This window comes from Eumetopias jubatus, unplaced genomic scaffold (genome assembly GCF_037043125.1).
Source record: "Eumetopias jubatus isolate StellerSeaLion01/CBP00866 unplaced genomic scaffold, mEumJub1_p1.0 scaffold_7, whole genome shotgun sequence".
NCBI lineage: Eukaryota > Metazoa > Chordata > Mammalia > Carnivora > Otariidae > Eumetopias > Eumetopias jubatus.
Genome location: NW_028274813.1, coordinates 66,195,944 through 66,222,006, shown reverse-complemented (window position 1 = coordinate 66,222,006; position 26,063 = coordinate 66,195,944). Strand labels below are relative to the sequence as shown.

The window sequence follows — 26,063 nt, the reverse complement described above, 5'->3', positions numbered from 1 at the left end:
ATTTTTCTCTATAATATGCCATCTCCAAATGCTAATTTGATCATAACATTTTTTTCAAAACATTTCAATAATTTACAATCACCCAAGCGTAATAAAATCTGATCAACTTGGCACATTATCTAAGGTTCTCCATGAACTCACATGAAAGCCATTTCCTGTCTTCCTGCACACTATGTCCCACCACAGCGGTCTCCTAACCAAGTAGGCATACTCTTGGGGAACAGAAAGATTTTTAAGAGATATGTGAGCAGAGCAGAGTTTTAGGAAAATCTGTTTTGTTTATATCTGTATCTTTACTGTAGCCTGGAACATGGTGGGCACTCAAAAATATATGAGGAATGAATGAACGAATCAGACCAGTCCACAAATAACTTCTAATATAGATCTGAAAATATCTGTGTAGTTCTCAAATTCTCCATCCACATGTTTCCTTTCATAATCATTTTTTTTCCTTCCATGGATGCTTCTCACTTACTCCAAATATTACTAGAGCACCTTGCCGGGGGTAGGGAGAAAAATCCCCTGAGAGAAAAGCAGAGAGAAAATTTGAAATACTGTGCCAGTCTGAAGTGAATGACTCTAACTTGGAAATCAATTCATCTGTAACTTAGTTTCTAATTCATGCTTTCATCAAAATTAGAGATTTAATGGATTTATTAATGGAGAAAGGACTGAAATGAATTTCTGAAGATAAATCACTGTTTTTGTTTGGGCTTATAACTTGGCTCCTATAGTTTAAAAAAAAAGAAAGAAAATGGTTGCTGAATTCTGTCTAATTCAAACAACAAGTAATATTCACATGCCAATTTATGAACTAAATTAAAAAATCAATCTCAATAAATAGTGTATTTTCAGTAGCATTTTATTTTTTATGTTTAACAAGTATAGGTAAAATTTTAGGGAATTAAGTTTTTACTAATAATTGTAATGGTAACTGAACCCAAAAGAATGCTTTGAAACACTTATTAAAGTGTTGTAATCAAGAAATTTAAAATATATACTTATTTTTACTGTAAATAATTATGAAAGGGGACCAACAAAAGATTTTCAATTATAAAAACACATTACATTGGAATACAATTTCGTGAGAAAAGTATAATATAGTCAAAGAAAACAAGCAATATTGTGAATTATATTGTCAAAGAAGAGTCCATTCATGTATTTTTTTAAATGGTTGGTAAAGTATATCAATTGACTATGACAATTAGATTCTAATGCATACCTGTAAAGAAGTGATATAATAGCTTTATTTTTAAATATCAATATTCTTAATATAGTGCAAAACTAAAACTCTTTAAATGTCTGATAAAATAGTTCTGGCTGTCATCTTAAAAATATACAACCAGGTACAAGGTACAACGTTTTTTAAAATTCTTTTTGAGGATACATGAGGAAAAATGTCTGAAAGCTAATCTTCTAAAATGATCTAAATTTTTCTATTCAATTTTCATACAATATTTATTTTACTAAGGTGGCCCCTCAGCCTAATAACCCTTTCCAACATTTCTTTGGTTATCAAAACCCATGAATCTTTCAAGACTTCACCAATGCCATATTTCTCTTGGAACTGATTCCAACATCCTGGCCTCAGTCATAATCCATGATTTCTTTCACTGTGCTTCCACAGCTATCCTGACTTGTAGTTACTTGTACCTGACTGCCCAGATAGATGATAAATATCTTAAAAGCTTTCATTCATTTTTATATGGCCCAGAGGCTCACTATATTGCTTTGTATAAAGGAAGGAAGTACTTCGTAGGTACTGTTGATTGACTTAATATTTTTATTAATTGAGGAAAAGGGTTCTTGCCTTAGAAACTGGAAGAATGAAAGCAAAACAAAGTTAGGGAGAGAGTATCTTGCAGGGAAAGATCTTACAATTAAGTGTTAGGTTTTAGGCTGGTTGGTTTGGGGTGAGACTGGCCCAGCAAAGTGGAGATGTCCAAAGGTCAAAAATATGAGACTCAAGTGCCTCTGGAAGATCAGAACTCAAAGATAGATTACGGGATGACCTGGAAAGGGATGACAGAGGCTGCTCTTAAAGTGGATGACCTCACTCCGGGAATGAGTCCCACATTAGCATAGGCCAGTTAGGTGAAAGAAAGGAGAAGTTCAGGTAGAAGTTTGGAGAAGCTAGCAGGGAAGGAGAGAGAGGATCTTGTAAATGCAGGGGAACAAATGATCAATGCCGCATAAGGACTGAGATTAGTTAAGCTGGATAAAGACTGAAAAAGAGCCAAAGGGTGACAGATGGGCAGAAGGAGAAAACAAGGCGATGGCAAAAGGACCTTGCATTTTCTTTAAGAAAGGTGTGGAAACCAAAGACAAAGGAATGTGTGAACAAGAATGGAAAGAAGAGGAGAGATCTAAATCTAAAGAGTGGCCACACAGAAGGGAGAACTGAATGCACCTATGCAAGGCAGCCTGGACATATCAAGACCACATTTGGTTGTTGCTGCCTTTTGGTTTTTAAGGGAAGAGAGACTTGAATGGGAAGAGGAGTGCCTCACAACAGAGAAACCAGAATAATCGAGGTAATTCTGGAGTGCAAAGGGATACATTTAATTTATGGCTTATAAAATTCTTATGTATTTTTTATATTATGTATTCTATATTCGGTCCTTTTTAAAATTCCAAAATGCTTTCACACATTGTATCATAAACAGAAGTGCTAGTGTTGTAATTCTGACTGAACAAGTCCATGTTAGTACAGTATATTAAATATACCAATACCATTTACTTTAAATTTTAAGTTTCTAAGTTTTGCAAGAGATAGTTGCCATCTCCTTGTAAAAGGTCAGTTTTCTGTGATATTCCTAATCATAAAACAACAATCTTCTTATTCTTATTTTGCTGACATGAATAGAAAAAAAAAGTTTTAAATTTGCTATGTCTTTTTTTAAATCAAGATACAACTTTTAACATAATAATATAAGCAGATCCCTTGGGGATTTTATGAAACATTTAACATGTACATTAACATTCTACTGAAACAGAAAAATAATAACGAAGTATTTACATCTAACGAAAATAGGCTATTCTAAATGATATAAGGGATGACTATGCCATAAGATTCACACTTGCCTTAATTTGTCAACTATTCAAAAATATCTAAAGAGCTTAGTTTCCTAATGACTGAATCAGATTTTGGAAAGCCCTGACCTAGGTTATACAGCAAGGAGAAAATGGACAATGAAAGAATTCTACTATTTCATATAGTCCATATTTACACAACTCTGAAGTCTTCTATAAGCAAAGGTACTTTTCTACAAACAACAGAAACACATCAGAATTTGACCAGAGGACTAGAAGAGCTGCAGGAGGAGGGATTTCTGCCATCAGTCATTTCAGCCCACATGGCCCCTTCTGGACAATCAGGAGGAAGGGAATAGGGCAAAACTTGTAAGACTCCAGGTACAACCATAAACTAGGACTCCAGCTTTCGTAAGTAGGGGACCACAAGGCAGAGAATGCCAAATGCTTCTAGGAATCACTTTTATGTCCAGAGGGACGGAATTCTGTTCCTTAAGAGTAGTAGAAGAAAACCTTGCTCACCATCCAGTTGACTTCATTCATGGTACTTTTTCTGAACATACCAGTTAGTGAGTCAGAATTCTAAGCCCCACTCTCTATCCCCATTACCACTTTGTCTTTTCAGGTCCAAAAAGATAAATTCTTACTTTTGATAAATACAAAATGAGGCAATGAGGGCTTTCAAAGAGCTAACCCCATTAACCATAGTTAATCCTTCTTAACTAACCAGCCAATTAACCATTAACAGCAAATGCAGTCTAGACTTCTGCTACCTGGTTAGATACTATGTAGGACATTTTATGTGACAGGATGGTGTTTCTGTACAATTTTAATTCAACAAATATTCCATCAACAAATATTTGCTAAACACCTGATATGTACCAGGAACAATTTTTGGGGCTCGGGACATATCAGTAAACAAAAGAATGATATCTACCCCCCTGATGTGTATACTCTAGTGAAGGGGCTGGGGAGAGAAACACACAACAAATACAATAAATGAAATTCTATAATAGAACAGAAGGTGATAAGGGCTATGGAAGAAAAAAACAGATCAGAGTAAGAGGGGCACAGGGGTAGGGATGGGAGGGGGTCTGAATGAATTGTAGTTTTCAATAAGGTAAGAATGGTACTTATACAGTTGATGATATTTGAGCAAAGACTCAAAGGAGGTGAGCTTGAACTTCACTGTCTTTGAATACTGAATTACAATCTTTCCGGAGAGGCTGATAAATCAGACAATGGTTAAAGGGTTAAAACATTTTCTTTCATTTGTTTCAGTTGGGAGATAGGATGAGTCCCCTATTTTTGAAATTTTGAAACAATTGGCAACTTTATGATAAAAGTATGAACTTCTGAATCCCGCAAGTGCATATAATTAAGCCAAGGCTTAAGAAGACTCATGGTACATGTTATGTGATTGAAAATTCGACACATAAATAAGTTGCAAACATCTGACTGAAGGTATAGCTGAGTGATTCAAATTAAGACCCACGACAACAGGCAGCTCTTTCTGTCCATGGGACCTGTCCCCATGCTGTAATAAAATCACCTTAAGAAAAAAAAAAAAAAAAAGACCCACAACAAGGATCTGTGCATCTTGTCCCCTCTGTATTCACTGGACCTAGGACGGTGCTTAGCTCATGCTATGTACTCAATCAATAGGAGTTTGATGAATAAAGTGAATGATTAGGGACAGTGGGGATGAGGGATTAGCAATGAGGATTTTTGAGATTCCAGGCCATAATATGAGAACTGTTCAACCTCTTCACATGCTCAAGGGGCAGAATTTGACTTTCAACCTAAACAAACTTTTTTTTTTTGAAAACCATAATGAAAATTTTGCCAAGTGTCTGTTTATTGTATCTGAGTTGTTGACTGCACCTACTCTTTTAGAAGAGGAGACGGGAGGCAGTTTATGCTCAGGTGTATTTTATTTTTCTACCTCACTATAGAGTCAGCAGCTGATACTTACTGACAGGCGGGGGAGAGCCAATTACAGGGCCTAGACACAGAGAGTTAGACCTTCTACATCTATCCGATCACACTCTGCCACTGCAATAACATGTAAAATGACAGAGCCATGCTAACCAGGAAGTTTCTCTCTCTCATGTCTGGCAAGCAAGGATAAATGTCTCTGTACATATGCCAGTCTGGAGGTTGGCATGTTGCAAAGGATCAGCCTTCAGGACACCACTTGGGAGTGGAGACTGGGAGAGCAGGGGCCAGGTTTGGTATGATGTCATTTACTAAGTTTTCAGACGTCATTAACAGCTCCATGTCGCCAAGTTAAGAATTTTCTAAAAAATCTTTTTTTGGTAACTGATTAGCAAGCACTAAGCTATGAATCTATGAAACTGGCATCTTCAGAGCCTGGTTATCATCTTCCCCAGGAAAACACAGAACACTGTGGTAGTTCTCTGTGTTACACAGTTGTCCAAAAGCACAAAAACACCATCTTTAGAAATTCTGAGTCCCAGAAAAGTCTATGTTATTTTTCTATGTATAGCAGGCATTATTTTTGGTTGTCTGTGCACATGAGCTCCTTTAGGGCAGAAATTGCATCTTTTTCAACTTTTTATTGTATGAAACTCAATAAATGGCAGCTCAATGAAACAATAAATGAAGAAAGGCAATCTGTTCTGTTAGCCATGTTCAAATGAAAATTATTCAATAAAGCTATGAATTAGAAATTATGAACAGCTTGCACAACAAGTACAGAATTATGGTGGTTATATAAAAAAATGGGCATTTATCAATGGCCTGATTGTCTAGACTGAATAGCTAGGTGACCACATTTAGCAAACAGTTGCTCAATTTCCTTTTAGCCTGTGGAAAAAGTTTTAATGGTTACAAAAATTATATGTACCGCATAATATCTTTGACTAACATATTCTGGCTTGAAAAAGGGATTACTGTTAATGAAAGGAGTTAAGTAACATGCTCACTATTAAGGGAAAGGCTTACAGTGAGAGACAAAAAGGACATTAATAATACCAAGACGATCCGATTCTCGGGCATACATTACTCATGTACCTAATATGCTGACAGTTCCATACTCAATTCATATAATTATCACAGCATAAAGGAGGAATGTTTATGAAGGCAAGGTCATTTACGATGTAAAACAAAATGGTCTCAGCATGTCCACCGCGAGCAAACGCTGAAACATTACCCATTTAATGAGCATTAATAATATATTAAAACCCAGAATTAAGTACATAAAAGAGAACAACTACTGCCCAGACTTAGGAAAGATACTACCTAGGCAATAGTCGGATGCTCAAGCTGCCTTTCCAGTTATTTTAAAGCGTTCCAAAAAAACTATGCCACAGATATCTGGAGACCTTTTCTTTGTTCTGCGGAAGTTGGGGGACAATCTTAGAGACTCCAAATGAAAAACAAAGATGTACCTGAAGAATTGCAACCTCATTACGAAGCTGGCTTTCTTGTTTGGTTGGAAATCTTAATTTGTCAATGATTTTAATAGCTACATCTCTTCCTGTTTTACGATGTTTTCCTTTAAAATAAAAAGAGGAAGATATTAGCATAATGTTATTAAATATCATCTATATTAAAGAACACCAGAATTTACAAGGACAATTTTGGGAATTACAAAAATGTTTCATTGAACACAACATTTCTAATGAGCATTGACTTACATCCATCAAGATTTCATTTCTTAGCTCCCTTATTCTAAATCAAATATGTACCATAAAATTAGCCACAATTTAGAAAACAAAAGTGGGACCTTAAAGGCTATACATATCAACAGCCTGATATTGTTGCATAAAAATATATGATTTAGAAACACGATATTGAGCTACTTAATATAAACAATCTTATACCACCAGCAAAATGCTCTCCTTAAGAAAGTATAATTTTAAAGTCCTGATAAACTAATGCATGTCATAAGGGAAAGAATAAAAAGTCTTGGCTCTCACTTACTAGCTTTGGTACCCTGAGCAAATCACTTTAGGCTTTCTGAGTTTTAGGTTCCTCATCTTCAATGGTAGGGCTGTTCTGAGCATTAGGTGAAATAAGATACCTAAGGTACACATACTGCCCAGAGAACTATACAAACTCAGAAAACCTTCATCATCATCACTGTCATTGTCATCACAAGACAGGCCTTTTACATACATTACATCCCATTTAAGCCTCCCAACAAACCTTTTAGGGAATCTATAGGGCACCCTCGAGCTCTTAACTTCTACACTACTATACTGTAGTAGGTATAGAATAGAGTAGTGTTAAATAAGTATGAAAATGACCTAATTACACATTTTTTTTCACATACAAACAAACCTGAAATTCCATGATACCATTTGTTGTAAATCCAGCGTTCTTTCCCCCAACACTCTACTCTCACTCTTCCTTCTGACTCCTTCTAGACTCTTGCTGACTTCTTTCTGACACCTCCTTCCTTCTTTCCCAGATTGTCCTGTTTTCCCATTCTCTACTTCCCTAACATCACTTACTCTTGGACGCACTGCCATCTCTATTCTACTTAGTCATTCCACTCTCTACTCTCTTCAGGGTCAGACCTTCTTTTGTTTCCACTCCTCTGTCATGATATAGAGTACTTGACCTCTCTTCTGATAGTGGTTCTCATCTGCTTCATCCCCTATGAGACCGGTCTAAACTTTTCAGTTTCCTTGTGGAGTCCTCTTCCTGGGCCTGCTCCTTCAGTGTTGGGTATTACAAATTATCTGGCACCTGCTGGTCCCTCTGCCCTCATTTCTCAACCCTACAGGATGTGCAGTTATATTTACTATGTTTTATATTGCATGACTTTTTTTTTTTGCAAGCAATGATTACACTGTAGAGTAATACTCTGTGCAGCACTGTTACACTGCTATGCATTAACAAAAAGCACAATGTCTGCTGACTCATTGTGGGTTTCCCATAAAAAAATAGCATTTGAGCATTTTATAAGAATCAAAATTACTTTTTATTTTTTTATTTTTTTAAAGTAAACGCTACACCCAGTGTGGGTCTCAGACTCACAACCCCAAGATCAAGAGTTGCATGCTCTACTGACTGGGCCAGCCAGGTGCGGCCCAAATCACTTTTTAGAACAGAATATAACTTAATCAGTTTTTAACTAAAAAAGCACATATTATACTATCATAAACAATAATGAGTGAGACATTGTGATTATTTCAGAGCCCTCCCACCTCACAGAAAAGATAATTTTTTTTAACTGATTATATCCAAGAACTGAAAGTTGTGGTGTCAGTTTATAGGGGAGGTAAAGCATAAATATTAAATGTTTCTTAAAGACTTGAAAACTATAATTGAACTGGCTAGAATCTAAAACAGCAGAGTTTAAAATAATAAGTTCACCAAATAGCTTGACAATAAGGAAAAGGGTAAAAACCTAGTATTTCATTTCAAAACTTTAAAAAACGACAACCTTTATGAAATACATTGTCACAGATTTTAGAATTAAAAGATTATTTGTCTAGTTATGTGAATAGATTTCTTGTAGAGTTCTGATCAAATATGCTAAAAAGAAATGGAACTAATTTATGAATTATAACTTCCGTCCTTCTCAATATTTTGTCTAAATAAACCAGTATTTAACCAGCATTGTGTATAGATTCTGTCAAGAGTTAATCAAAAGAAAAACTTCTCTTACAAGACAGAAATATCCAGTTCTCTAGATAGTGACTATCTCAAGAGAAATTGCTGAAAAGGTAAAACACAGAGAGATATATATACAAATATGTGTACACATAGGTCTTGTCTTTTATATTTTTCTTGGAGATATTACTGTTCTAAATACACGTAGCTAAAATTCCAAGTTAATAAAAATACTAGTGAGCTAACCTACCTCCATAAACAATTCCAAATTGCCCAGAACCCAGTACTTCATCAGGAAAAATCTGATATACTGTGCTGATGTCCTACAGGTGCAAGTCCAATGAAAAACAAACATGAAGTAGAACAAAACATTAGTCCTGATAAATTATATGTCTATTATATACATTACTAATATTATTAGATATTTTAACGTAAATGATAAGATTGTAAATGCTAGATGAAATGTGCAGCATCACTACAGAATTCAAAGCACACTCTTCAATTAATTTAATAGTGTAATATTTTTGCAAACTGGTTGGTTCTTAAGCAGCAGAGGTTTCATAATGTTCAGTCATATATGTTTTAACAGAGAGAAATAAGACTTATAACTATACTACGCTACTTTAAGTATTCAAAAAGAGATTTGCTTGTGGGGATGGTTATTTAGAAATTTCAGGTTAAATAATCATGGGTCCCAATCACATGTCACTTCACTCTTTATGGCTAGGATGGTGAGGATGCTTCTCTATCAACCATCCAACCCAGATGAATCTAAACTGAAGGGGCTGAATCACTGTGAGTTGGAGACACCACAAAAGGATGACAATCCATTGTGAAACTCTCATCTGTGAGGAAGCTATTTTTTACTACTTTTGGAGGTCACAAGATCCAAATGTCTAGTCTTTTCTCTTTGAAATAATAATTGCTAAAGAAAGCATTATGTTTTAATCTATGTCTTACAGTCTCTGATTTGATGATTACACTCATGAAAACACAAACACCACTTTCCACTTTATGTATTCCTATTATATCATACTGAATTTTCTGCCTGTCCTCCACTTAGTCTTTGTCCTTTCAGAAAGCGAGTCCTTGTACATCAAATCCTACCCTCTTCATCTCCTACCCACTCTTATCTTTTCCTTTGTGCTCCTCCCTATAAAACAACTACCAGTTGTCTCTATTCTGTTCTCCCTTCAGAGTAGCCATGGGTTGAGTTCAAGGTTGTCTGGAGACAAGAAAACAAATTAATACTGTTCCAGTATTTTGAGTCCCAGCTTCTCCAACTTTTTCATATGGCTCAATGGCCCACCCCAAATTTTCAGTGGATAACAGTGGCTGAACAGGGTGGAATGACCTGACAGGTATCTAGAATTTTCCAAGAGGCTTATAGATTACCTTTATTTCCCAAAGTCTTCTCTGGCTGAGCAAGAGCAAGAGGAACGTGCAAGTGTTTAGAAATATATTTCAAGATTAACAGCATAAGACTACAACTAACCTTCACTATGAAGTTTTCCTAATTCTCTTCAATTCAGCTTTGGTTTTCAGTTTACTTTATGCCAATTTAGCAAAGGATGCAAAGCTATAACTAGTGATGAACAGAGTTTCATGGATTTTATTCTTTAAAAATTGAACTCACATCAGTGTAAGTAAGGCTGTAAACATTTTGCTTTCAGTCATAGGTATAGCAGGGAAAACAGAGCAAAAGGTCTGAGTCACAGGACGGGGTAGGAAAGGCTTTATTACATGTTGGCTGCCTGTCATGACAAAATATAATAAATTATCTCATGTCAATGATTTTCAAAAACTGAGTTGAAAGGATGGAGTTATGTGGCATAGCCAACTAGGGCGTTAGAATATGGACCCATAAAATCTAATGATTTATGCAGTTTTCTGAGGTCTTGATAAGCATACGTGACTCTAAAAGCGTTCACAACTCCTTGTCATGAGACAGCACTGCTAGGTAGCAATCAAGGAATGAGAATTTAAGGGCTGCTTGTGCAACTCAAAGAATTTATTTTGTTTGGTATTGTGTTATATTGACCATTAAAATTCCAATACCAAGGTGGGCAAATGTGAGAAAAATCAGTCACTGCATTATAATTGTTTATCTGAGATGAATAATAGTATTTAGCTCTCCACACTACAGGATATAGAAAAATCACTTTAAAAAATCCACATAATATAATGTTTCTAAAATCTTATGGAAGAAAAATATCCCAATAGACCTTATTTTACTTTCTAGAAAATACTGAAAAATTAAAATGTTAGATAAATAAATATGTACTTTAGGATACTCTTATTTTCCAATAAAGAATCACATTACCACATTAGTAATGTGGTTTTATATTAGTAGGTACACACTCACCACATTTTCTTGAATCTGGCAATTTGATACTGAAATACTCACAGAAATATCTCCTGGAAATACATGTTAAAAAATACACAAAAGAAGTAAGAGAAGCAACATCAAAGCAAGCAGATTATAGGCTTTACTAATCAAGCTGCAGGGCTGTTTTAAATCACAGCAATTAAATGTTTCTAGGAAAATGTTCATTAGAATATTTCTTTCCTTTTACAATTACAGATTTACTCTGTACTTGGCTTTGAAAAATAATATTTTGTCACTTTAGAGTCTGGAGTCCTGAAGCCTTGGGTTAATGCTGGCTGCCGCTTTACCACTCTGGTAAAGTTGAGACAACTTAATCTCTCTAGGGCCCGATTTCCTCACCTGTAACACAGGCAAATCATTAACATCCACCTGTCAGGGTTGTTTTAGGCTTTAAAATAGAGACCTCACGTAAAATGCTTAGCACCAAAATAAACATATATAACCTATTTATATATGTACATTGCTTTACACATCAATAGAAAAGTTGTGACCAATCACCAGATAACTTACTGCAATACAAAAAACAGGTTCCCCCCTCATAGGCTTCATTATTAAGAGCCATTTTGAAATTTAAAATTACACATTTTTACATAGATATTCCTCTAAAATATCTTTTTAAAATTCATCCTCAACACCTGATCACAGTTGCATTTTGGTAAAATCTGTCTCATTCTACTAATGAACAGAGACTTCTTTCTGGGATACAATTATCAAGAATTTCCAAGTACTCTGCATACCAAGTATCCTGCACAGAGTACCATGTTAGGGGGTTTTGAGGAAACATGTTAACTCACATTTGCAAATAACAAAACTGGCATTCCAGATCAAATGCAAGCTGACTAGATTACTCCTTCTTTTAGGACCAACAACAGCTCTAGGTTTCTGCTATTACCTAATACATAGGGTTTACATGAATTTGTTCAAATTTTCATATAAAATAAACAATAACATATGATCATTTAATGAGATACCTTAGTAGGTGTAGCAGCTTCTATTTGAGAGACCCAATGTTCTCCAATAAACTAAGTCATCCCCAAAGAGGCTCTCTTCAACTGTTCTACAGACACAAAACTAGAGCAGACTCACTGTGCGAGTTGGTTCCTGAACCTACAGTCGAGCCCTTGGGAATGACGGGCATGAGGGCATGCTGAATTGCCATCTCCCACATCCTGGCCACATCTGCACCAACACCACTGGTGAGGACACTGCTATTGGGTGGTGGGCTGGAAGGACTGACCACGTTTTCTCCCACGTAATACACTACATTGGCCGTAGTGATCTCAAAACAATGAGGATTGGCTCCATTAGGAATTAAAGCTGAAGGTTTTGCTGGTTCCAGAGATAAAATTTCTGATAAAGGAATTTCCTGTGGAAGAAAGAGTGTACTAACTGCAGTTTATCGCAAGTCTATGAACTTTCAAATAAAATTCATGCTAGGCACATGTGACAAATGACATTACAAATAGCCATCATTCAGGTAAAATAGTTTTATTAAACACAGAATACTGCTAAGCAAAATTCAAAAGTACCTTTACTGGGGGAAACTTTATCATCTCCTCTTGCCAGAAAAATTCAAGTGACTTTTTTACTACGTTCATGTGGCAAGAAAAAGTACAAATAGGAATAATGATTTTGAACCTGCACTGAGATCTAAGAATATAAATGATTAATTTTTATAATGGTGAGATAGAATCACACTTTTGAAATGCACTTGGGTATGCCTGGCTGTTGCTAAGTTTTAACTATCCTTTTAGGCACTGAAAATGAATCATATAATTTGATTCAACAGATGTTAATATAATAGTATAGCCAAATGAACAATTTTAGTGAGGTAGACCAGAGAGACTGGTTTTAAAAGCCGTTGCTTTTAAGACAATTTTGATAGCAAAAAATAATTAATCACCACATTGTCTATGCAGAGGTATGGAGTGACTAAGAAATAATAACTTTTAAAATAAATTTTTCATTTAAAACTTAATGAGGTTTCCTTTTTCTGTTAGAGCTGTGTAAAGTAGACACTGTGAGTCATATCAACTATGGCTGAGGCTGCATTAATTTTGAAGGAGCAAGTATATACTGTTTTCACTATGAACTTCTTTTGGAACCATGTTTTACTGGGTGATACATTATGTGACATCTGTACTATTTCACGTAGAGAGACAAAGTGGAAACTGCTGCCAAATTTTTCTCTAGAGGAAAGTGCTCCTTATGCATATTGGCAATGCATGGAGACATCATACAATGTTTCTTAACGCCCTGGGGAATGTGTTGTAAGACTATAGATGAACAAAAAACCTGGATGTAGTGGATATCAAGAATGCAGCCAATCTGCTGGACTTTGAATTTTCTAGTTAAAATGCACATATCTAATATACTCAATTAAACTTCCTCTTCCCCACCACCATTCCATGGGGCCAGAAGCACTCCTCAGGGAAATTTGAAATTCACAGATGACTAACTTGGGGTCACAACCTGATTCCCCTCAAATCTGTAAACTACAGAAAAAAAATATATCTCCTGGAACAAGCACAAAACAGTCATGTCTGTTAGACGTATTCTGTATTCCTAACACCCTACATTCCCAAGAAGACAAGAGGGAGCAGGAGACTCCAATTAAGGCAAGAGCCATCCTTACCTTGTAGTACCTGCTTCCGGTGTCATTTTGAAAGAGGGTAATACATTTGCTATCCAATCTCCAATAGTGCCGTTTCCGCTGAAACAGAAATTAGATTTAGGATCTTTAAAAAATTTTAAAAATACCAAAGATTAAAAAAAATACCTAAGAATGATAAAACCAAAACATTTTCCCAATGGAGACATAAGATCTGATGGGCTCTGGACCAGGAAGACTCACACTGAATTTTAGACTCTAGAAGAAGTTGACTATTTAGCAATTGTGTGATACGTTTCTGCATCTCCATCAGAGAGTTAGGAGTAATAAAGGAGATAATATATTTGCACCCAGTGTAGTGCAAATATAGTAAACTTATAGTTTACTAGTAAACTAAACATAGCACTTAGTGCATGCGTAGTAAATATTTCTATTTTTTAAAAGATGTATTTATTTATTTTAGAGACAGAGAAAGAGTGAGCACTCAGGGGGTAGGGGCAGAGAGAAACTGAAGCAGACTCCCTGCTGACTGCAGAGCCCAAGGAGCTTGATCTCATGACCCTGAGATCACCACCTGAGCCGAAACCCGCACTTAACCTACTGCGCCACTCAGGTACATTTCCATTTTAAAAATTTATTTGACTGCTTGCAGAGCCAGAGGTGGATTTGCAGTTTGTAATAAAATAAAAAGGGTTAGATATAAGAGATATTATAAGAGATGTAGAATTTATGTATACTCATTATTTCAGAACATAAGGAATACCATGCTTATCCAGTCAAGTATTCTGGCCTCCATTAGAGATGGAAGAATTCTGAATATTACAGAACTAAAGAATATTTTGTTGGATGTCAAGTCTGACTCCATGACATCAATGTAACGAAGTCAGGGGAATGCATCAAACTCTATGTTCTCTTAAGTTCACTACAGATTTAAACTTCCATGATTTGGTGATAAGGTCCTTGTTCAGTCTAGGTTTATGGTCCACAATTTTAGGGTGTGTGTGTGGGGGGGTGGGTGGGTGGGTGTGTGTGTGGGGGGGTGGGTGTGTGTGGGTGTGGGTGTGGGTGTATTCATCCTTTTAGACCAAAAAGCCCTAGCAGTATTCTTGGTTCTCAACCACAACTAATCTTAGACCAGTCAAATATATTAGATATGCTTTAAATACTGTATGTCTGCCATGTCTAGGAAGAACTAGAAATGATATTCAATTGGATCCTATAGTAAGTCATGTAAATCTCTCTCCAGCAGAGAAGACTGATATTATAGATAGAGTAATTAGGTTATGGGTGTCTATTTTTCTAAAGAAATGTTGGGGATCCTATAAATAAGAGGTGAGGAGGAAAACACTACCAGTAACTGAGAAAAGATGCTTATCACCAAATGTCTATTAGTTCAAAACAAAAACGAAGATTTTTCTTTTCTCTCTCTTTCACACATGCACAATCTCATTCATCACCTATTAGAAAAATCTGGAGTAGTGAACACCTCAGACTACATTTAAAAAATTAAAATATGTTGTCCTTTATCTAATAAAATACAGGATCACTGTATTCCCAAATGGGTCAGTTGTTAAGTGAACACTTAATTAAGGATTTAAAAAGTGTATAATAGTTATCATTGTTTTTTCTCTCCCTAAAATGCAATGTTGTTTTTTTTTCCTTAAATTCTGAATCACAAAGGAGCATTCTGAAAATACATGCTGTCATTTTCATGACTGCTATAAAATGACAGGTAGATCAAGTTGTTCGGAGATCATCTCAAGTAACAGAGGTAAATGACTTTGTTTCCCTGAGATTGCTGTCTACACTTTTTTCTAACTCAGTTGCTTGCTCAACTACCTCCGACACCCAGAGACTGTTAATGTGTTCCACGGGATCCTACGCAATGCCCAAGCAGAGGTTTGCTCCTGGTAACATATGTCCTGCGGTCTTGTCAAGGCACTAGCAACTCTTCTAATGAAAGCTAGTGAGCCAAGAGTAAACTGCTGGCTGTGGATCTTACCAGGGTGTCCTTGCTGGTGTAATGGACCATCCATCCTTCTTTCAACACCGTGCTGCTTTTCCTCTTCGTGTGTTTGACAGACTGCACAACTCTCATGAGCGGGATATTGTTGCTTGTTGATGGACTTGAAAAGTCAAAATATTTTGGGAGAGAAATGTTTTTAGATACAGATCTTTTCCTGCATAAAACCTTATTTCAGCTATTTCAGGGGGAAAGTCAAAAAACATTCACATCCCATTTTTGGTGAAATGTATTGTCAGAATACCATGGTTCAGAATCTGGATTACTCTGAGTGATAGGCACTTTACACTTTAAAAATCCTGAAGCAGGATAATAATCACCTTAGTTTTTAGGTTGAACCGCATGGTGTTCAGTTTTCGGGGAAACACCAGATAGATTACCGTCTTAGGGTACTGAGGACACAGTATTCAGAATCACACATAAAAGCTTATTTGCTTACTTATCATAGACTACAGGCAATATATTAATCATGCGCATAATATAATAGAACATGATTTTGAGTCTGGATAATTTCATAAAAAGTAGACTCTGCCATTTAAACTCTCTTAAATAGCTATTGTTCACAGGATCCTTCATCTCTTTGCCTTTCATTTCTGTCTCTGTCTCTTCTTGAATTCTTCCCTACCCACTCTGCATATATGCAAGCACCTCCCCCCAAACTCCCCCCACTTTGATACTACAGAAATGTACACCTTCAAAAGATAGTTCCGTCACAAGACTAATATTTTCCAGTATATTTCTTATGCCGTTAAATGGAAAAACTCCAATTATTTTATTGCTCTACTCATGAGCAATTTCAGTTTGCCAATAAATATGGCATTTGTAAAACGGACACAAAAGTGTGAATACATTTTATAATGTAAATCAGAGGCTGGGAAACTTTTTCTGCAAAGGACCAGGTGTAAACATTTTTAAGCTCTGCAGAATAGTTAATTCTGCCATTGTGGTGCAAAAGCAGCCACAGACAATATGAATGGGTCACGCCTATGTTTCAATAAAACTTTATTACAAAACAGGCAGCAGCCTCATTGACCATAGTGTGCTGATCCCTGATATCAAAAATGGGGATCATCTAGTAATCTAGAAATACAGATGATCAAATCCCAAATATAAAATTTCACATACTTCTGAAATAAAATACAGAACAGTAAGATGTAGACATATGTGATATTTGTATAAGGGGCCAGCTATAAGATAGATGGTATCCACTGATGTTGGCCCCTGATCTTTGCAGGTCCAAACAATGAACTCTGAATAAACATTAATTTAGCAGTAAACCTGTGGCTGGCAAATATGAGTAACTTTCACATGCAAAAGAAAAGCGATCACAGAAAGAGGCAATGCTAGAAAGGATGCAAAACTACACCTCTCTAAGGCTATCCAGACCTCCTAACTCCACTGGCTCTCCCCTAGTTCACATCGCATTCTTAAACAAATCAAGCACACGCTTTAAATTTCTTCTCCAATAGATAAAAATAGCAAAGAATCTTAAAAAGGAAATTCCCCTGCTGGCGTGAGACTGGGAGTGCAGCCCTCACCTGATGGTTCTGTTGGAGTCCTCAGGGTCGGGGTCTGGGTCCTGCATTTCCCCACTGTCATTCTGGCACTCTGCCATCACCACCTCAGCATCTTGAACCATTGCCTCTTCCATGTCATCCATGAGCCCACTGTTCCTTTCACTGTCATTGTCATCACTCCCTTCTTCCATGACCACATCAGACTCTGCCCCAGGGCTAAGCAAATCTAAAAAATTGTTTTGCATCCATGAAGATAAGCCTGGAATCCTAGAGTCAGGGCTTAAGAGAGTTAGGCAATCCTACAACATATCAATTGGAAGCCCTAAAAAAATACTTATTTCAAGAATTTATCCTCTCTTTCCTTTTCTTTTTTTTAAATTTTAGTTCATAAGTATCTGAAATTATCAGTGGATGAATACATAATTTTATAAGCAGATGTTTCTTTTTCATGCCCCTAAGCCTAAAAACATGAAAAGACATGGAGAGCCATGGCAGGAAGCCAAGGGTAGGATAGAAGCAAAGTTCTAGGAAGCAAAGTGATACCAGGAACGAGTGAGGAGGAAACTGGTCTATTTCAGTAGCCCAGCCCCGGTGGGAAAAAAGGGATACATGGGAGGATGAGGGAAAGTTTGACATGCAAGAAGACTCGGGGTCACCGATTCTTGCTATTCCAGTAAATTTTTAAGTCATGGATTCCAATATATCCAATTGGTCACATAAGCAGCAGTTTTTAAATACTTAAGATATTTGATATTTGAAGTAATACTGAATCCTGTCATCATGCATTTGATGGCAATGCAATAAATTATAATTACAGTTGGCCCTTGAACAACATGGATTTCAACTGTGTGAGTCTACTTACACACAGATTTTTTTTTGATCAATACAGTACTGTAAATGTATATTTTCTTCCTTATGATTTTCTTAATAACACTTTCTTTTCTCTAGCTTACTTTATTGTAAAAATATAGTATATAATACATATAAATACAAAATGTGTGTTAATCAACTATGTTATTAATAGGCTTCTGGTCAACAATCGGCTATTAGCAGTAAAGCTTCTGGGGAGCCAGAAGTTATAGTCAGATTTTCAACTGTATGGGGGGGGTTGGTCCCCCGCCAATCCCCAAGTTGTTCAAGTGTTGACTGTACTTACAAATGCAGAGTACTTATTTTAAACTGAAAAACAGATCATGGACCTCAGCCTGCCAAGCTTGGGAAATTCATGTTTTTACCAGATTTTTCTGACTGTATGGGAAAATGCCATTTCAAAGTAATCAAGAATATCAAAAACCGCACTGTTTCCCCTTAGTTCCAGTTATCAAGAACATACTGACATTTCCTGGGCCTGAAAAAGTCAATTCCACATGCCACAGAAAGTGGGAAGACTGCCAAGATTTCCATTTTGGCAGCTAATCCATGAATCTCCAAGGCAGGAACTAGTAGGAATGCTTTCCTTGAGAGATTTCCCTTCTTCTTCTAGGTACATATTTCTTCTAGAGAAGAAAGTTCTAGAGAAAAGGTAACCCTTTATTCTTCAGAGTTTTAGCATTAAAAATACTCAATTTTTTTCTCTGGTCTTCTGTCCACCATTTTTTTTTCCAGAGGAATCACAAAACTGATATTAGACTCAAGGTATAAAGCAGTCCACTGTCTACAGAAAAAGTTAGCCTGGGGTACTAAGTCAAATATTTTACTAAGACTCCATTAGGAATACTACTCAGGAAGAAAAAAATGTCAGCTGTTCCTTTAGGACACGGTATTTTACTTAGGAATCTTTCAAAGTTAATTTTTACAGTTAGAGTTTTCTCAAAAGAATATTCCCAAGTATAAAAAACAATATATATTTTTAATTGGCTGAATTAAAGTTCTTTTTATTATTATTAAAGATTCAAGTTAATAAGCACACATATAACCGAATTAACTGGGTGGAGGAAGGAAGTGGGTGATTATTTCTTGATGGGTCAGTCTCTGATTCTTCCCTCCCTTTCCTCCCAAAGAAAAATTAATCTTTGTCCCAATGCTTGGAAGGAGAAGGATGAAGAAAAAGAGACTGAGAGCTATAACTTGCAGGCATTCCAACATTTTCTACATTTCTGAACAAACTAGGAAAGAAGTATTAAGAAGAAAGCTGAGAAAGAAATTCTGGACATCCAAGTTTTCAGTACTAGCTGTGCACTGCATAAAAATCAAGCGAAGCTCTTTGGTTTTCTTTTTTTTTTTTAAAGATTTTATTTATTTATTTGACAGACAGTGAGAGCAGGAACACAAGCAGGGGGAGTGGGAGAGGGAGAAGCAGGCTTCCCGCCAAGCATGGAGCCCGATGCAGGGCTCGATCCCAGGACCCTGGGATCACGACCTGAGCTGAAGGCAGATGCTTAATGACTGAGCCACCCAGGCGCCTCAAGCTCTTTAGTTTTCATCAAAACTCATTGAAGAGCGTTTTTCTAAAGTCAAATAGAACAAACTGAGCCCATAATTTACTTTGGGCTGGGTCACAAGTAACAGAAAAAAAAAATCCTGTGAAGTCATTACAGACACACTCTTGAACAGGGAAGAAGCACAGATGTGACAGTTGATCTTTCACTTACCTCCATTAATGGTCACTTCACCAAGGCAGTTGTTGGGTACTTTGGATGCACAACGTTTGTGACAGTTGAATCTGCAATCTGATCACAACGATTGTGAAAGGAAACAAAAACCAAGCACTCATCAGAAAGAGGAGTTGTGAACTAAGAAAAAGAACAGTAATTTCAAATGGATGAGGACTACTTTCCAGATCAAAGTGCGGCTGGCAACAAATGTCCGGTGGCAAGATCCTCCTTACCTTTGCACTGGAGGCCCTGCCGAAAAAGCCCCTTGAGCAGCTTCTTGCAGTACTGGCACACGGTGGGCCGGGTGTATGAGTGGATGACGAACGTGTGTGGCACTTTCACCTTAGACATCAAAATCTTGTCAAGCTGAATCGGTCGTCCAATGTATGACTGAGAATTCGACCTCTTCTCTCGACCAATAAAGGACTCTGATGGTGACTTTTGCTATGTTTGAAATACAATAAAGGATAATAAGATGTAAGAGATGACTTGATTTATATATACATATAAACATATATATATCTATATATCTATATATATATAAATTGTTTTTACTGTTTAGTGGTTGGGTCCATAAGGAAATGAGAGGAGTAAACTAAAATTGTGTTTCTGTTATTTAATGTAATTTATACCCCCTTTATTTCTCATCTGACTTACCTTATTTTTACAGTCTGAAAAGAAGAGAATTAGAGATCAGAATATTTGAAACTGATTTCTAGAACCTTCAAATTTGGGGCTTTTAAAAAGTAACATAATTAGTTGTAATGCAGAAGTATAAAGTTGAAGGCAAACACACAATGATCCTTCACCCCACCGCACATGTTATTTCTTTGACATTTTCTGAAGTATGACATGCACGTGGTTAAAAAAAGGCAAGCAGTCTGCATAGTGCATCATCTGAAAAGTGCTTACGGTTCCTCTGAAGTTCCTCAAAGCAAAAATAAATATGGTTTGATATTATTCCTCAACAATAGAAAAGTGAAGGGTTAAAATTATACTCTCATTTTTATAATTAAAAAACAAAGCAACTAGTGGACTATACAAGACACACAAATATGGGTGTTTGGTTATAATTACATCTCTGTGCACTCTTGTCTCTCATTTTAAAAATTATTTAATCAGCCCAGTACATATATTTTTAAGTAAATGAATTAAAATTAAATGAATTAAATAATTCATTTAAATTTGTTACATTATATATATAGAAATTCATTATTATACAAATTAATATAAATTTATAACAATTATTACATTATTACATTCAAATAAATTTAATTAAATGAGTTAATTTAAAATAAAATGAATTAAAATTGTTTCTATGTTTTTGGGCAATTTCATGTAGCTCTTGATATCAAGGAAATGTACTTGGGAATGATCAGAATAAATGTATTTTGGAATTATCAGAATAAAAGAGGAATTGAGTTACTTTTTAATAGTTACTATACTTATAGATCTCATTTATTAAGCTCCTACCCTCAGTAATCATTGTACGAGACACCTCACAAGATAAGCTTTATTAGCTAAAGTCAAGGTATCTTAGCCCATAAAATTTAAATATATTCTTTTGAGTCAAATGCTACAAGAGCTAAAACCTGAACCCATGTTTGTTTGCCTCCAGAGCCCTTATATTATTACCTTACTCAGTTAGTTTCTGATTTGGAATGGTTACTGACAAGATGAGAAAAAAAATCATATTTATGTACAATTTCCACCCATTTCAATGCCTATCAGCACCAAAAGGTAGCACCATTTGTTACCAAATGGATATATTTTGATTTGCAGATTTACTAGCTGCAATAAAAAAAAATTTGAGATGAAGTTCTACACAGGGATATTATGTCTACAGTTAAATTTGTAATTACAATCCTATAAAAGAAAACTGCAAAGGATAATTACTCTGGAACGGTTCAACTCTTGCAGAGAAGTTGAGGGAGTACAATGATAGGCCAAAGGTTTGCCAGACCAGAATCATGAATACGAATATACTGAATAAATATCTTCAATGGAATTGAAAAATAATTAAATCCACAGGGTTAGGTCTCAGTTTTATGTGTCCTTCTCGAGTAACTGTAGCTAACGGGCCAGTTTTAAGCATAGACTAAAATGAAAATTGGTATTTTTCCATAGTTGGAAAGTTTCAACACTCAGAATAAAAGCTGACCTGATGTCACATTTTAAAATGGTCTCAGATTTGGAAAATCCTATGAAAAGTTGACCAAATCACTCTTCAATTATTTTCCTTAATTTAAGACACCTAATTCTAGGCTATGTTAATAGAACCAGTTTCACAAAGGGCTCTTTACTATACCGTGGAGCAAAGTCACTCAGAAGAGCAAGAGGCAATCTGATAAATTGAATGTTTTCTTCTTAGCCAATACGGTAACATCCACATAAACACTGCCTTAAACACTGCCTAAAACTTAAAAAAATCATTTCCTTTATTACCTTCAAGGCAGGACTGCATATGGAATTTTAAAATGTTATGTGAGTTTATAGAAGAGAAGTTAGCTGTCACTGTGGCCTAGAGACTGTATTATACACACATTCAGGCAATGGTGAGATTCACACAGCTACATGTGTGCTTGGCACGGAATAATAATTCACAAATTCTGTAATTTATAGTATCAGAAATTAAGACTTTAATAGCACTTAAGATTTAATAGCAATTTAAGCTTTTAGTAGCATTAATAAAGAGTACCCTCCTGGCATTCATGACATTTTAAAATTAAAATCAGCTAGCATCATGACCAGAAATACGTATCATCACCTTTTCTTATAGTTCCAAATACATTACTTAATTTCAACGTGGCCTATGTTTCTAAATTAAAAAGTAAAGCTTTAAAATCTTGAGATGCGTTGCAAGCTTGGTGACTTATGTGGGAACTGATTTACTTCTAGAAGGAGCTTGTGTTGTCTAATTTTACTAGATAACACACACTCTGGAAAAGGGAGAATGGGAAAGGCTTTGGAAGTTTTGTTTGAAGAATTATATTCTGTGTCTGGAGTATCCACACACACGTGCATGTGCTTTTTCCTACCAGGATGCAAATCTCAGAAGCTAAGACAAAAAAGGAAGACTGGTTCACTATTTGATAACTCTATAAGTGCTTATATTTATCCATTCTTCAATTAAAATGCAAAACAAGGCCTTCACTGATATACAACAGATTGTAAAACAAACAAAAGCCTATGAAATAAGGCTGTTGCCCTGTAATACCCATTTATCATTGTTTATGTAAATGTTAAAGAACCAACTTTTCAGTAATCCTGCCAATCATCCCTTCGAAATTAATTCTAATGATGTGAACACAAACCAAACATTCCTAAGGATTTTCAGAATCAGTGATACATTTTTCCTTAATAATTAATATTCAGTTACCATTTTAAGCCAAAAAATGTAATTTCAATTATGTGAAGTTTTATTTGAAGGTATGTGCACCAGAAAGCCATAATTACAGTATTTTGTTTGTTGTATCAAATTAGGCAAAATTTAGAAATTAGTAATGTTAAAAAAAAAAAAGATCCTTAATAAAATCTCCCCGATCTAAATCCAACTAGCTTGGTCTTTAAAATAACTTCAACATGAAATTAGACATAGTGGTGAGTCAAAGTCAAGGAGTAACATTGACTTAAACAACCGGGCTTTTGCGCATGTTGACACATTATCATACAACATAAAGAGAAAGAGTATTATTTCTTCCTTAACTTACTTAATTTTATTTTTTTATTTATTTGTATATTTATAATGTGCACAGTCCTTTAAGACCTTCCCCTTTTTTCTTCTTTTAAGTAGGCTCTATGCCCAGATGGAGCCCAATGCGGGGCTTGAACTCATGACCCTGAGATCGAGAGTCAGATGCTTAACCGACTGAGCCACCCAGGTGCCCTGTAAGATCTTTCTTTAAAGTCAACTCTGGTAAAGAGAAAATTCTTTACTCACCAACACCAGTGAAGGTTTTACTAGGTTAACTAAGTGGTGTTTAAATTATTTCCAACTGCTACTTGTTGTTCCAGTTTGGCACTATGTATTTGGTGAACCTGAGCAACCTGCAGAATGATTGTTTTTTATGGGCATAGGGGAGGAAAGTTGAAATGCTCTGGAAAGGGAACAGCTACATTTTGTTTCATTCTGCTTCGTTATTATGTTCAGAGCAAAAACTGGCTCAAAACTCACAGGACAGATCTCAAATTCCCTTCTCTATAATTATGGTAAGCGCATGCAGGAGGATGTACTTCTAAAAATTTACATTTCTACATTAGCCAGTGGTATTATGAATTGTTCTTTTCCTGAGTGGAGGAGTTTAGACCAAGTTACAGGTGTGCAGCTTTTGGGAGAACTGACATAACTGTGAAGTATGGTACTGGGATGCCTATGTACAAATGATTTGATTTGGCAAATTATAGCTGATGCAAAGTGTCAAGATTTCTTCTCTGTTCTCAGTGTAAGATGTATCCACATCACAGACAGGGGAGAATATGAGAACAGAAAAATTATGAAAGCTGATTTTTAAAGCCTGGATTAGAGATAAAATAAAGATTGCAGAAATTAATTTTTAAGTCTGTAGTGTTGTAAAGCATCTGTAGTATTCTTACGCTAACAGTATTCATTTGAAATTAGAGCCAAAGTTAAAATGCTATGCACTGAACACCTACTTACACAGATAATATACCCTGCTTCTCTAGAGACTGAATTTGCTTTTTAACCTGGTATGCTAAATTAATGACTCAGCAAGTTTGGAACCTTCCCAGGAAATGATGGCTTAGATTACATTATGGAAACTCCAACTGCCAGCACATCTTTAACATTTAACAGGACTCTGAAACCACTTCCCAACAAGGTATATCCCACTTTGTGGTTCAAAATGAATTCTCTGCATTAGTAAAGCTAGAAAACAGAGGGGGAGGAGTTGCCTTTCCTTGCCGTTTGCTGATTGCCATTGATGTAAAAATCAAACACAAGATTTTGGAAGATAAAAGTCACTTTACATAACGCCTGGTTCAAATGAAAACTGCGGTATTAATATATTTATATTCATTAACTAGAATTCATTTCACAGCCTCATATTGGGAATGGATTTGGGGTGACATAAACTCCCCTTGAGTGAAAGAGAAACAGAAAAGTAGAGAACACTTTAGCATACATGTTGACATCCTTTTTGGACTTGTCTCAATCATAAGGCAATAAGCTCCTAAGAGAAGAACACTGTCTTAATCACATTTGTCCTCTGTGAATGGAAACAAGTTCCTGGTACATGATAAACAATAAACATTGCTTGAACTGAACAGAATTAATGTTTTCAAGAAGTAACTGCATGGAAATAATGGATGTGACACTTCAATAGAAATATGCAAATACAGACTATCATTTAAGTCTTTTTTTTAAAAAAAAGATTTATTTATTTGAGAGAGAAAGAGCACAGGGACAGGCAGAGGGAGAGAGGTGGGGTAGAAGCAGGCTCCCCACGGAGCAGGGAGCCTGATGCGGGGCTCGATCCCAGGACCCTGAGATCATGACCTGAGCTGAAGGCAGCTGCTTAACTGACTGAGCCACCCAGGCGCCCCGAGAGTACAATTTGCTAAGGAATGTTTTTCATTGCAGCTGCTCTCTGTACTTGTCTGCTTGCTCCTCACCCCTACTTGGCATATCCAACACAAATACAAAATCTCTCAGAACTCTTCTGCTCTAGAAAGAGAAGGACAGTCAGTTCAAATACTTGTAGGTTGCTAAGATCAATGGGTAGCCCCTCAGTATCAGGGATGCAATAGAGAATGGTGGAGACTATGGTAAATTGGAGGAAGGTTCAGAATAAAAGGGATGGCCCCTGCTCATAGACTGCTGATAGCTGCCACATGAGTATGTGAGCCCAGTGTTGTCAGGCCTCTGCGTTTTTCAAAACAAGCAGAAAAAAATCTAGTTGTTTTATGAAATAACCCTATTTTTAAATGTTGGCAACTTTGAAAAAAATATGAAACATTTTGCCAGTCCACTTACTTGGGGAATAAATCTGGCCCATGAACCGAGACCTGTGAACTAGATAATGACATAAAACACTTTCTTTAACCTTTATATGTGCCAAGCTCTTTTCATAGCACTTTACGTGCATTAATTCATTTAAACTCCACACCCAACTAGTGTTATGACCCCCCATTGTACAAATAAGAAAACTGAGTCTCAGGGACGTTACATCCTTTGGCCCAGGTCACACAGTCTGTCAGTAGCAGAACTCTGAATTCAGGTAGTCTCAGGCCAGGTGATTAACAGTGATTCCTCTTCCTTAGCTCCTCCCAGCTCTCACATCCCTTGCTT

At 36.1% G+C, this 26,063-nt stretch overlaps 1 protein-coding gene across 3 annotated transcripts in view; it reads right to left on the bottom strand.

Moving 5' to 3' along the window:
* Positions 1-26,063, bottom strand: part of PRKD1 (protein kinase D1) — a 317,471-nt gene that overhangs the window by 36,161 nt on the left and 255,247 nt on the right. For all 3 annotated transcript variants that reach the window (XM_028114819.2, XM_028114820.2, XM_088025056.1), the window contains 9 exons: positions 19,990-20,200; positions 19,754-19,831; positions 17,184-17,388; positions 15,625-15,748; positions 13,647-13,724; positions 12,098-12,377; positions 10,988-11,040; positions 8,873-8,945; positions 6,447-6,553 (listed from right to left, as the gene is read on the bottom strand). In XM_028114819.2, coding sequence (XP_027970620.1) covers positions 6,447-6,553; positions 8,873-8,945; positions 10,988-11,040; positions 12,098-12,377; positions 13,647-13,724; positions 15,625-15,748; positions 17,184-17,388; positions 19,754-19,831; positions 19,990-20,200 — 1,209 coding nt within the window. The remainder of the gene's footprint in view (positions 1-6,446; positions 6,554-8,872; positions 8,946-10,987; positions 11,041-12,097; positions 12,378-13,646; positions 13,725-15,624; positions 15,749-17,183; positions 17,389-19,753; positions 19,832-19,989; positions 20,201-26,063) is intronic.